General features: G+C 38.4%; 2 protein-coding genes across 2 annotated transcripts; both read right to left on the bottom strand.

The window, feature by feature from the left end:
- Window positions 1-822: 822 nt before the first annotated feature.
- LOC113023717 (mpv17-like protein) lies at window positions 823-7,212 on the bottom strand. The gene is made up of 4 exons (XM_026170030.2): window positions 6,601-7,212; window positions 4,438-4,508; window positions 4,210-4,239; window positions 823-2,871 (listed from the first exon to the last, which is right to left on the bottom strand). The coding sequence occupies exons 1-4, from the start codon at window positions 6,902-6,904 to the stop codon at window positions 2,662-2,664; spliced, it is 615 nt and encodes a 204-aa protein (XP_026025815.1). The 5' UTR covers window positions 6,905-7,212; the 3' UTR covers window positions 823-2,661.
- Window positions 7,213-7,572: 360 nt separating this feature from the next.
- On the bottom strand, window positions 7,573-12,696 carry ntan1 (N-terminal asparagine amidase). The gene is made up of 10 exons (XM_026170028.2): window positions 12,310-12,696; window positions 11,217-11,319; window positions 10,337-10,402; window positions 9,789-9,897; window positions 9,621-9,694; window positions 9,485-9,538; window positions 9,334-9,387; window positions 9,154-9,251; window positions 8,722-8,835; window positions 7,573-8,613 (listed from the first exon to the last, which is right to left on the bottom strand). The coding sequence occupies exons 1-10, from the start codon at window positions 12,388-12,390 to the stop codon at window positions 8,443-8,445; spliced, it is 924 nt and encodes a 307-aa protein (XP_026025813.1). The 5' UTR covers window positions 12,391-12,696; the 3' UTR covers window positions 7,573-8,442.
- Window positions 12,697-12,818: the final 122 nt, after the last annotated feature.

The following is a 12,818-nucleotide window of genomic DNA, read 5'->3' as shown; positions in this document are numbered from 1 at the left end:
GATATATATATATATATATATATATATATATATATATATATATACACATACATACATACATACATACATACATATATAAACAACGCTGTCATTTTATTGAAATATTTTTATTATTTTGCTTTTTTAGCTATTTTGTTACTCGTTATGATGAACTTAGTGAACTGTTGTAATAAACCCGTTTCCCAACTTAAGGGATAAGTAAGGAAACGTTATCTGAAAACAATAGGCCTACTAATTTTCATAGTACACATTAATGTTTTTGATGATTGTATTCAGTGTATTGCAAGTTAGTAGTTTAATATTATATACTGTCTCTGGTGAGAGCGCTTCAACAGTTTGTCTCCTTAGGCTTTTCTTTGACTCACATGCATATAAAACTGACAAAGGTTAAGAAGCAGGTGTTTTCACACAGTTGGTCAGTTTGCTTTATGGAAAATCAGGCAAACATCTTTTTGAACAATCTGTTACAAATTTAGAAACCACTTTAATGGAAAAAAGGAAGCTTCATTGTTTAAGTTTACTACCTTGTAAAACTGCGTACAAAGGCTATACAGTTCAATGAGTGGGAAGTGCTTTATATACAAGCTTTGATTCTCAAAATACCTGTAGTCCATCTAAATGGCAAGTAATCCATAGGAGGGATTTTCCTCTTGAACTCAAGCCAAAACAAACAAAAGGCACCTTTTGTGAAAAAAACTGTGAGGCTATTGACCATTGTTCTGTTGTAGGTACAAGAACAAGCTCATTAATGTCCATTTCATTTGTGTAGCTACAATGGTGTTCTCACTGTGCTCAGTAAAAAGAAAAAAATCCAACAATAAATGAATGACATTTTCTCGATTTATTCAACAATAAATATTATTACTATATTTCCAGCGGTTAGTGCAGAAGTAATTAGATGAGTTTTCACAGTCAACAGCAGCCATTTGTGCTCTGTGACAACAAAACCAGTAAAAACAGAAGGTTTTGACTTTGGAAAAATAGCATAGAAACAAAAGGAATATTCATTTCTTGGACATTTCAGCTCCAGGGTATCAGCACACATACAGTCAGGAAATCGGAAGTTATTATTAAGAAACATACACTCCAATCTCTGATAAAAGATACAGTAGTGATTAAAATGTTTTTCTTTACCTCAGATCCAGCAGTGCTTCATATATTAATATGTTATTAACAGCACTAATTTCGTCTTGTGAGACAGATGAAATGTTATAGCCACACACACTCAGAATGAGTATGTAATCGCAAACTATATTTTAGGCTCAAACGTACCAAAAAAGCTCTCCATAAATCCCAGTAGTACATGGAAACAGAAAGAAAAGTTAATTATCTGTGTGAAACAGAAAAGAGAAGTATGCCATTAAAGTCTATATATAACATAACAAACTGCTGTACTCTAGCTGCACTCAATTTATAAAAGCCAGAGGCATCTGATTTAACATTTTTTTATGCAGGCAAGTTCTATAAAGTATCTATAAAGTAATATTTATACAGATGGTTGAGCCCATGCGATGGTATAATATTAACAAAGGTTACAAAAACAGGCAGGCAACATTTCTTCCTTTCAAGTAAATGGATGTTTGAGACAAGCTTTTCCAGTTTTTATTAGACCAACACGGCATAACCTTTAACTTTCTCAGTACTGCATATTAAATAGTGAAATGACGGTGACTGAAAATGTGCAAATCAAAACTGTGTTTTCAGATCTGCTTACATTTTTCTTGTGCTTGAATGGATTCATACTGTGCACTCAGTTCATTAGCGTTCTTATGTAAAAATGATCCACCTATAAATTGATAATACAAACATATAAAACAATATCACATATTGTTGGTACTAGAGGTGTCAGGATAGATGTTATTCATAATAACAGTGATATTTAAAACTGAAATTATGATAATTTTGTAGTTGTTATTACTTTCATGTCTGTACAGCTATTCCTACAGACTTTCTTTTTGTTGATTTTTTTTATGGATTTTGTAATAATATCAGTGAATTATTTTGACCATGAAAATCATTTGAGGTAAAAATCGTACATTGTGACAATCCTAACTGGTACCTGGGTATGTCTGTATTCGATACATCATATACTAAAATGTAAACTGGAAACATCTGGGATATTTCTTAGCGATCAGGCACTCTTTCAGCCAAAGATGAAAGGTTAAGCTGAGATTTAAATGTTTAAAATGTGACTCAAATCATCATTAATTAAAATTCTAAGCTAATAAATTAGCTGCCAGTGTCCACATGGTGGAAATCATTTGTACACTATTCCGTTTTTCACTTTGATGCAAATCAAGCAAATCAAGTTAAATTTTTTTTTTAAAAAAGGACCTTACTTGTGGAACAAACACAAGATGGCATTAATAAAAATGAACAAAAGAGCCGATGGTCATAGTCACTGTGGTATGGAAGGATAGATCTTAATGTTTTCCCACAGAGCTAATATACTGCATAAATAATAAAAATATTCCGCATATACATTCAAGATGCTGGAGTTTTTTTCAGCACTTTCACTCTTATCTCACAGAGTCTTTGACCTGTGACCTTGGCAGTGTTAGTGTAACATCAGCTGAGTTAGACCGCAGTCCACTAGTCCAGCTGACGTTTTGTCACCTTCCATAAAAACGACTGACTCTGCTACTGTGTGGGTTTACATAGTCATGCCCCTTTGCTGGGGGCATCCACCTTGTCTTTCTCTTTAGTGTATTCGGCATCATCGTCTTTATGAGGGAACATCCACGCCAGCGCAGCACCAGCTGTGCCATCACCGGTCTGACGTGAGAAGCACAAGAAAGTGGCCCAGATGAAGGCACAGCAGCCAGTGAAGGTGGTCCGCACATACAGGGGCACCAAGGCAAAGTTCAGAAACTGAGAGAAATTGAGATAACAGCATATCGTCATCACTATTATGTCATAAATGTCTACTGATTGCTATTTAACACAGTGTTATGGATAGCAACTGGAGGGTAAAAGGTGTGGACAATGACCCAATGCAGTACGTAAGAAACACAGAAAAACACTTCCCCAGATACGTATTTAGCCTTTTTTTTTTTTTAGCCTTTATTGGATAGAGAGGGTGTAGATAGACAGTAAAGCGGGGAGAGAGAGGGGAAGACATGTAGCTAAGGGCTAAGGGTTTGATTCAAACCCGGTCCTACTGCTCTCTGGTCATACGGCATATCGTCGCTTGCTCACCCACTGAGCCCACCGCTGTTTTTGAAGGTGAGATTGATTTTTGTGATACTACAGGATATTTTATTTCTGCTTTTACTTCATAGTTTCATAGTAATAAACTATCATTTTACAATCCTGTGTTTTGATTCATGTTTCTGCTAATGCAGTACAATGAACTGTAACTTTATTGTGGTATTTGACTTAGGTTTCTTCTCTGGTTTTCATGGAGTTTTTTGGATGCCCATTTAGCTGGGTTTCTGTTTAAGTTTCAGTTTCTACTTTGAGTTTATTACTTGTGCTAAGTGTCAGTGATTCCCCTCTCAGTTCTCTCCTTTGCCTCATCCTTTAATGCTAATGCATTTGTCCTCCAAGTTCCCTCGTCTCTGTCTTCGTGTTTAGTGTGAGCCTTCATTTCTCCACATTTACCATTTTGTCTTTTGGTTATTTCTTAAGCTTGGTTTTTCTTCATGTGTTACTTCCTACCTTGGCATTGTCCTTATTTTTTTGTTATGTCTAAACCTGAACCTCCATGTGCCACTTGCTCTGCTGATCTCACTGTATGGACTTTGATTTCTGATGGTATCTGTTTTTGGTCTTTGCTTGATGAAAATAGTTGAAATGTAGCAAAGCAGATCATTGAATCAGAGTCAGAATACTGTTTCCCAGAGAAAAATATGTGGTCACAGTTGCTCCAAGCGAGCTGCACACACACGCACACGCACACGCACACACGTCACTGAACGAATGTATTAATTCCTGTTGTATAAATAAAGAAAGCAGACGGTGACAGAGCACAAGTCCGTGAGTGTCTCTTACGTGTAGGAGCGCTCTGTCACTTGTCATTGCGAGTAAAGACAAGTGCAGTGTTTGTGTTTTCTAACTCAAGTGTCTCAGCTGAAGAATTGCAGGCTGATTTTAAGAAATCCCCTCTCAATACCCTTCATCCCTGAACTTTATTGCACAATTACTCTACATAGCTTCACCCAATTATATTAATGGACATAAGCTGATAATGATGATGCTGATATTTACCTGCATGAATGGCCAGAACATTAGCCCTGTCTGAGAAGAGAGATACAAACAAAGCACAAAATAAGAACTAGAAAACATAATCAGAAGAGCACCTAATAAACGGTTTGTACCAATAAAACTGCGGATGTTTGGGATTTGAGCACTCAACACATTGGACTCTTCTGCTTTGAAACAGATACTGTTAACTGTCACGACTTTAGAAAACAACAGCCTGTGTCTGTGACTCACCTTATAAGTATTCAGGAATTTTTCTCTCCAGTCTTCCAAGATGTCTTCTTTGCCCTCCAAGAAACTGACACCTGGAGGCACATGAGATTTGACTGATTTATAGGCAGTGCAGGAAGATCAATGCAGTTTGTACAGTATAAACATATTAAATAATCATGTCATGTTTTTTGAAGATCTTGATAAACATATAGCCACATTTGAAACAAAAATTAGTACAATAACCCAGTGTACACTGTTTTCCACTATCATTATGGAGTTTATGAAGCGTATGTGTAAGTTCAATAAGGATCTGTAATCACTTATCTGCCTGCCTCCGTGAGTGTTCAGCTGCTTTTCTGTTTTCTACACGGCTACCGCTTCCCTGTACTGTCAATCTCAATACTGACGTCATTACTCTAGTCCAATCATTTTCTCACCCGCCTTCTTTTTGCCAATCAGCCTCTGCTTTGCATGTTTTAAATCTCTGTTCCCACAGACCCCACCTCTACCCCATCTTGTTTAAACCCCTCAGCCAGAACTCTATTAAAGCTTCTGTATTCATTTTCACCACCAGCAGCGTTTAGACTCCGGGGCATGCTGTCCTAAATCATATCTCCGCTGGGATTTCATTCTGGCATGATGGGTCATCTGAGTCTAATCCCCAAATACATTAATTTCTGTATCTCAATTTTTAAGGATTCAACTGTTTCCACATTTGAAGTGAGTCAAATAGGTCCATGTTAGGTCGTTTAAGTGTTTAACTAAACGTGCTGGTCTGGCTTTAAAAAATCCATCCATCTCCATTTCTGAATAAATTCTTTAATCTGTCTCGCATGTATTGGTTATTATTCCCTAACAAAAAAGGGAAAATATTAATTTTACTATACTATCTTGATTCTAGTTAATTTTTAATTTAACTTTCAATAGTTTATGTCCAAAAGCGATTATTGCACTTTCAACATTTAAGGTTATAGTTATAAAATCTGTAGTTTTTTTTGAGCAGAAGCAATTTTAGAGAAGAAGTTACAAAAGAAAGGTTTTGTGACAGACTGCAATAACAAGTTCTGATAAATTTATACCAGCAATATTGCTGTATATTGTTATGATTGTATCTGAGTGGATTGGAGCCTTACTGACACTTCTGGACCTCATGAAAGCACAAGCTACACAATAACTTATTGTGAAAATACTGCCCGAGTCCACAACAACTTTTGCTCAGCAGTAATGAATACTGTAAAACAACTGAGCTGCTCTGCTCTGCTGAATAAAACCATTTCTACGGTACCCCCCAAAAAATCTTTTCCCCCTGCATTATGTCTCGACATCAGCACATACTGGGGAACAAAATCAGGGGGGTTTTTTGGTTTGTAATGAGCCATTCTAGGGGAGTGACTACATACAAGAACTCAAATGGTCTGCATGTTAAAGAAAATTCTAATCAGTTTCCTGTTATTTTTAGTCATTTGATGAACAAAAATGTATTTTGCAAGGAAAATTACAACCCGCTTATAATCTTATTTGTACATTCTGGAGGATTTCTTTTGAGCTCTGGATGAATAATAAAAATCTAATTAAATCTAGCAAAAAAGTATGCAATTCTGATTTCATTTTTCACATTTGTATTATTTTCAGTATTTGTTTTCCATTTAATCTGACTTGGCTCTCCTTTTCTGCTTGCTTTCTAAGTCTTTGTTCATCCGATTATTTTAATTAAATGTTATTTAAGTCTTTGACTCGACTCTCAAAGCTGTAATCATAAGCTTTGACAGCAGATATGTCAAATGTTTAAATAAGCATGTGTTCTTTGATTTTTTTTTTCCCCTCTGTGGATTTATTATTAAAAACTTGCTAGGATTGAGGTCCCTTTGTGATCCGGGTTCTGATAGGGAGGAATTTTATCACTTCCCATCTAAAGTAAACCACTGTAATGAAGCAATATCTGCTGGCAGTATCAGTCGTAGTCCGCCCAGTTAGTGGTAATAATCCACTCCTTCATGTCTTTCACTTGACCTCTGCTCGTCTGTGTCACGAGACAAGGAACAAGCGGTGATATTAAGCCACATGAAAGGAGCACAGAGAGGGCATGGGTCTGATTACAAATGGACAGAGAGGCGATCAGCTGTGAGATTAACCATTAACCGCCGTCAGAAATCCTCCAGCCTGTGCCTCCCACAGCCCACCGACCTGTGTAGAAGACACTGGTGGCGAGGGGCGCAGCCGTCGTCTGGTCCAGGAACAGCTTCCTCATCACCATCCCGATAGAGTTCCCGGGAAATCTCCTCTCCAGGAAACGCATCCAGAAGAAATTGAAGTTGCCATGGAAACTAAACGCGACCACCGCGACGTTCCGTGTTTGTCTCCACTCGATGGTCTCCCTCCCGGAGAACCACTGGTGGACGAAGTCCCCCCCGGCGAACAGGCAGCCGTACAGTGTCACGTTGGTAACCCACGGAAAGCGACGGGCATGTCTTAAAAACAGCTTTAGCATTATTTTTAGCTGCCGTTACCCCGTGAAGTGAAAATAAAAACCTATTTCAAGTCCTTTTAACCACAAAACGACTGACTGTGATGTGCTAGCTAAACGCGTATACTTTAACAGTCACACACGGGTCTTCACTCTCTCCACATCACAGTATTCACCTACCACCGAGTCTTTACGTTTCTCGTGTAATTTACGCTATAAAAACACAAAATCATAGCTAAGATACTTGCTTGGCAAACACCATACAGCTGTAACCGGCACTGGACTGACAGCCGGCGCAAAGGTAGCTTCCTTCTGCTTAAATTTACTACGCCCCCTTTTTTACGTGAAAAACAGAAGCAGCGTTGAAGGGGCGGGGCTGGAACGTCCAGAGGAATATGTCCGCTTCACCGCGAGGATCTTACCTCAAGTGACGCTTTTATATGGGCAGAAATCTGTGCCATCAGAAACTGAACAACAAGAAGATTTGTAGGAGCAGGAACCTGGTCATGTGGGGATTTCTAGGTTTGAAAATGATAATGGAATGTACTGATTTGCATCTAGAGCACAGACACACACATTTTATCTAATAAAACACATTGACACTTTTTACAAATGGCATTTGAGCAAACTGTTGCAAATTATCAACCAAAAATGTATTTTTCGATCTGAACAATGCGAGCATTCAAAACAGATTTCCTCATTCACATTTATTTCTCAACAAATACAGCATGTTCACAAGTTCCAACAATTTACACTGAATTTATCAAGCACCTTAAAACACAACTGATGAAAAGGCCATGCATGAAATTTTTAATCAGGCAAAACTAGTAAAACCGCATTTTCTTTAATTAAAAAACAATCCATAACATCCACACTGCAGAATACCATACACATGTACACATGCAGTTTGTAAAACAAACATATTCTTAGCCAGGTCTGCAAAAGAATATAGTTTATGATAAAATATCTTTTACATGGTAGATGTGTTTTTAGTCAAAAAATAAACTTTAACTATTACACAATGAAGAATTTAATTGTTCATCAAAATACATGATAGAAATTGTTGCTGCACATCGATTTCTTAACTTTTATATGTCTACTGTCTTCTGGCTTTGGGAGAGGAGGTAATCAATCAGAGCTGTGTCACATCTGAAACTGATTCTAACACTTGACTAATACTGGACCCATGATGTGGAAAAGGTCAGCACTTGGACACCTGGTGAAACACTGTAAATGATTTCCTTTAAAAAGGGAAAACAGAAAAGCAGTAGGACCTTATCCTGAACTTGCTGCAGAAAAGCACACTTCGTATGAAGTCCTGAAAGTGAGAAAAACTATTAGAGGCACGAACAAAGAGACTGCCTCTACTCATTCCACTGGACCAGCCAGATGAGTCAGGAAAGCAATTCAACAGATACATGTTCAAGTAAAGTAAACTCCATTTTAAGACACAATAAACACAGAACAGAAATCAGGTGAGAGGGTCACAATGCATCCCACTGAGCTGAGAGACAAAAAAGGTCAGCTACTGGGTTAAGGTTCAGCAAGAAAAGAGTTGGACTCTATGACTGGACAACCCTCTCCCAGTCCCCAGTCTCCGTCCTGTGGTAGAACTGTGGTTGACCCCCTGGAAACAGGCTTTCAGAGTTGGGGTGGTCTAAAAGGAATTGAATAGTGGACTTCATATGCTGGACAAAGTGCGGTGGCTCAGCCCTCGGAGAGGTGGACAGGTACTAAATAAGAGGACGAAATACCAAAGTCATAGTCTGTTTTAAATACTCACAAAAAAAGCTTCTTGTCATTGGTTAACAACCAAAGACAATAACTTCCAATAACGTTACCTTTAAAATTGTGTCGTCATTCTGTGACAACCAGAAGGCAATATCCAGATTCTGAGACCATGTGCACGGGCCGATTTGAAAAAGTCCCCGACTCGAGTCATATATGTTAACCATCTGCAAGGGATGATTATTTTAATTGGTATGTTTCAGTTTTTTGCCAGCAAAAAACAAAAACTAAACATAAAAATAACAACAATTTCAAGATCCCAGATCCGTTATCCATTAAAACACAGACTTGTGAAAACATTTTTAAGTCACTTCAGTAAGTACTGGAAGTCAGAAAAAAAAAAAAATCAGTGATGATGTAATCTGAGGATCTCTTTCAAAATTAACAGACTGATTAAATATGAGGTAGACAACTGAAAATTGTGTATAGCCAAACATGCATTTTTCTCTCAAAAAAAATCTCATCATGTCATGTTTGCAGAGCACCTCTCCTCCCGTGAAGGTCCGTGCTGATCGCAGCTCCTCTGCAGGGCCTTTATGAGGGAAGGAGGCAGGGTAAACATCCCCTGTTTTAACATCTACACCTGTTCAGAAACAAAGTCACAACATATTAAAGGCTGAATACCACGAAAGCACTGGATCCTGTTCTGTAACGGTATCACTTACCAATTCCATATACTACAGGTCTGTGAGTTCCATTAACAACCACATCGTTCATTTCTACAACAGCGAATCGAAGGCACGATTAGAGCAAAGGTTTTGTTTTGACAGGTGTATCTAAACAGTCTTCAACAGTTAAAACAAACATTAAAGTTACCTGTGATGCAGCATGTTTCCAGATGAATATCCTCCTTCTGTACCTGGAATGCTGCTGTGAAGTGATAAAAAGCCATTTAAGTTATGCTGCTGCATTACACTGCAGTCCAACATGAAGTAAGTTTGTAAGGTTATACCCAGTATATCAAGGCTGAGGTTATGGGATGTTGTTGAGTCGTCATTGAATCCGCCGACAAGATGGAGCTCAAGTCTGCATATTGGCAAGGAGAGGAGAAATGTAAATTAATTAATTAATTAGTTGAATAATCTGGAATTTTACTGCTTTTTTTATGTGTCTGTCATACCTGCCCTCCTTACAAGCATCACTCAGTGATGTCACCGCTTTCACGAGGAGTGGTACTTCAGACCAAGTGCTGGAACCGTCACAATGACCTAGGCAAACTGCTCCACTTCCTAAGAAATAATGAAACGTAATTGTTAACCACAAATTCAATATACAGTTTCCTTTTATAATGCCTTAGCACAAATGGTAAAATGGTAAATGGCCTGTATTTGTATAGCGCTTTACTAGTCCCTAAGGACCCCAAAGCGCTTTACACATTCAGTCATCCACCCATTCACACACACTGGTGATGGCAAGCTACATTGTAGCCACAGCTGCCCTGAGGCGCACTGACAGAGGCGAGGCTGCCGGACACTGCCAGACACTGGCGACACTGGCGCCACCGGGCCCTCTGACCACCACCAGTAGGCAACGGGTGAAGTGTCTTGCCCAAGGACACAACAACCGAGACTGTTGGAGCCGGGGCTCGAACCGGCAACCTTCCGATTACAAGACGAACGCCCAACTCTTGAGCCACGATCGCCCCAAATATGGTAAAGGATTTCTCACCAGTGTGCCGCAGCACAACCAAATGGCAGGTTGTGGCATCATCAGATCCAATGACTGAAACGCATTCTGTTAAAAATAAGACAACAAAGCATGTTACTGTTATAGTGCAGTACATGATCTGGAAGACCAAGTAAACATGCTGAAGTGCTGAATTTTATACCAAATAGTCCATAAATAAATAAAAGCAGAGTGACGCTTAGAATAATTCTTGATCCAAAAGCTATTCAGTGGTCAGACTTCATCACACACTATTAAGGTTTCTGTTGTTGGCTGAATGCCTTGTAGAACAACAAGTTTTAACAACAAGCAACCAATCAACATGATGGAGCCAAGAGTTTTCACACTTGAGGTTGAGCAGCAATGGCAAAAAGTAACCCCAACGATTTCTTTACCTAGCTTGATGATGAGGTGGAACTGTCACTGAAAGTAATTCATGAATATAAGGCAGAAAACATAGACTGGGATTTATTCCATATACTGCTACATATTAGAGTGGGTACCAGGCACGTTATCCATCCATCACTTTAACGCTTTGGCAATTAAAGTAAAGTGCAGACACAAGCGGAGTAAAATTACAAAATGTGTGAGAGCTTAGCTGCAAGTCTTCGGCTTCATTTTTGTAACTGATATGACAAAACTGGTAAGTGAAAATGTCTATGTCTTCTTTTTCAGTAGCCTCTGTTTCTGCCTGCCAAAACATAACCCTTGAGTTTTCAAGCTAAAATTGGTTCAACAGCATCTCCACCCATCTCTGTTATGTGGGCCCTAAAAGATCAAAGCTGTGTGAGAGTAAGGTGTAGACATAATAAAAGTCTTATGTATCAGTGTGTATACAGCCTTGCGATGAGGTCATCTGGTTCCAGTATTTTGTTTTACTCACTGTCTGCTGGTGTTGTTGCAGCAAACTCCCTCTGATGGACATACAGGAGGCACTTTGGATCAACATCAACAAGCGGCTTAGACCGAAATGCTTTTGCCTTTTCCTGTGACATGAAAGCAAAATAGTTAAATGGTTCAAAGTGATAAAACAAAGAAAACAACACAAACTGATTTAGTAGTTGACTCGGATATTTTTTCTGATCCTGACTCGTAAAGCTGGATCAATTATTGGGGACGATGGGATGCGGGCCAGCAGGTTTACAGGGGGTTACTAGGAGTTATGTTTGGTGAAACTTTAGTTGGGTAGTTTTATTGCACTTCCTGCAACAATTTGCAATTTTCAGCAACTTAATATTATTTCACTTTTCCTCTCACTGTCTGCTCCACTCTCACAGTATGACTGAGAGACACAATAGTGTGACCATAAACAAAAGCAAGGTGCAGTGAAGACTCTCTCACTGAGCTGAAATGAGACCAGTGCAATAAACGAAGTGAATAATTTTTTAATTATTATTTTTCATTTATCTTGTTATTTTATTTATCTTTCAACTTCCCCTTACCAAAAAACAAAAACAAAAAACAACTAACTAATGACATACAGTTAAAGAAGATTTGAAGACTAGATTACCAAAATAAAGGAACAAAGCTAGAAGGCTAGAATGAATCTTATTCTGAGCTAAGCACAGGTATCCTACCGATCTCGAGGATTTGTGATGGAATTGAGATTTGGCAAAGCGACATTTATGTGTAAAGTATTTGTTTATGTGGATGTTACTGTTATTGAGGGTTTGAATCTTTTTCATGTTCGTTATTAGTCCATACTGGATATCTATAGCTATAAACGGAATCTATATTTAAGGTACCTGAAACGTAGTCGTAGTGCAGTTCTATAAATCATTCCTGTGTAACTTATTAGGTTTGGTTTTTTGCTTCATGCACAGATTTACAACCACTGACACTTACTTGGTTACTTTAGAGACAGTTAAATCTGTTATGTTAGTAAATTATCAACAGCGATTTTGTTAGCATAACGATATACAGACAATTCCTATTAAATGAAAAGGATGAGCAGCCACACTTTTGCAAAAACAAACCTGTAAATGTGGATTTTTGTCGAACAGGTCCGCTGTCGATCTTATGCGGTCAAGCGGTTTATTTTGAATGAACAAAGGCATTTCTTCAGGCTATGTGAACTTTACAGTGGTTGTCACGAAGAGCAAAAACTTCATATTACTATCTATAAATACCACATACTGAATTCATTACTCAGTACAGTCATTGGTTGCACCCATCTACTTGAACTTCCTGGAAGACTTTTCTTCGTCGCTTCACAGTCGGATGCACCAGGTGAAGCATTAGCGCCTCCTACTGCTGAGTTAGAGATTCCTTATGTTCTTCGTTAAAAGTATGAGATTTGTGTCAACACAGAGCTTTTTTAACTACTTTGTGGAGATCATTTTAAGGTCCCTCCATCTCACTTTGCCTTTTCACCGTGAAATAGGGCCCAAGGTTTTGACGCCACACAGCGATAAAAAGCGCATTGTTTACACTTATCATATTCACCATTGCGGCTAGTGAATATGCGTACGTAGTAAAGGTTCGT

Source organism: Astatotilapia calliptera, chromosome 6, assembly GCF_964374335.1.
Source record: "Astatotilapia calliptera chromosome 6, fAstCal68.1, whole genome shotgun sequence".
Lineage (NCBI taxonomy): Eukaryota > Metazoa > Chordata > Actinopteri > Cichliformes > Cichlidae > Astatotilapia > Astatotilapia calliptera.
The sequence above is the reverse complement of the archived record's forward strand: the minus strand, read 5'-3'. Positions and strand labels throughout refer to the sequence as shown.

Excerpts from the sequence above, each read along its gene's own strand:
- LOC113023717 (XM_026170030.2), bottom strand. The coding sequence starts at position 6,904 with ATGCTAAAGCTGTTTTTAAGACATGCCCGTCGCTTTCCGTGGGTTACC. Across the intron at positions 4,509-6,600 it reads CACCAGTGTCTTCTACACAG|GTGTCAGTTTCTTGGAGGGC; the intron begins GTCGGTGGGCTG and ends ATGTGCCTCCAG. Across the intron at positions 4,240-4,437 it reads AATTCCTGAATACTTATAAG|ACAGGGCTAATGTTCTGGCC; the intron begins GTGAGTCACAGA and ends CTCTCTTCTCAG.
- ntan1 (XM_026170028.2), bottom strand. The coding sequence starts at position 12,390 with ATGCCTTTGTTCATTCAAAATAAACCGCTTGACCGCATAAGATCGACA. Across the intron at positions 10,403-11,216 it reads TGCAACAACACCAGCAGACA|AATGCGTTTCAGTCATTGGA; the intron begins GTGAGTAAAACA and ends TATTTTTAACAG. Across the intron at positions 9,539-9,620 it reads CCTCAGCCTTGATATACTGG|CAGCATTCCAGGTACAGAAG; the intron begins GTATAACCTTAC and ends ATCACTTCACAG.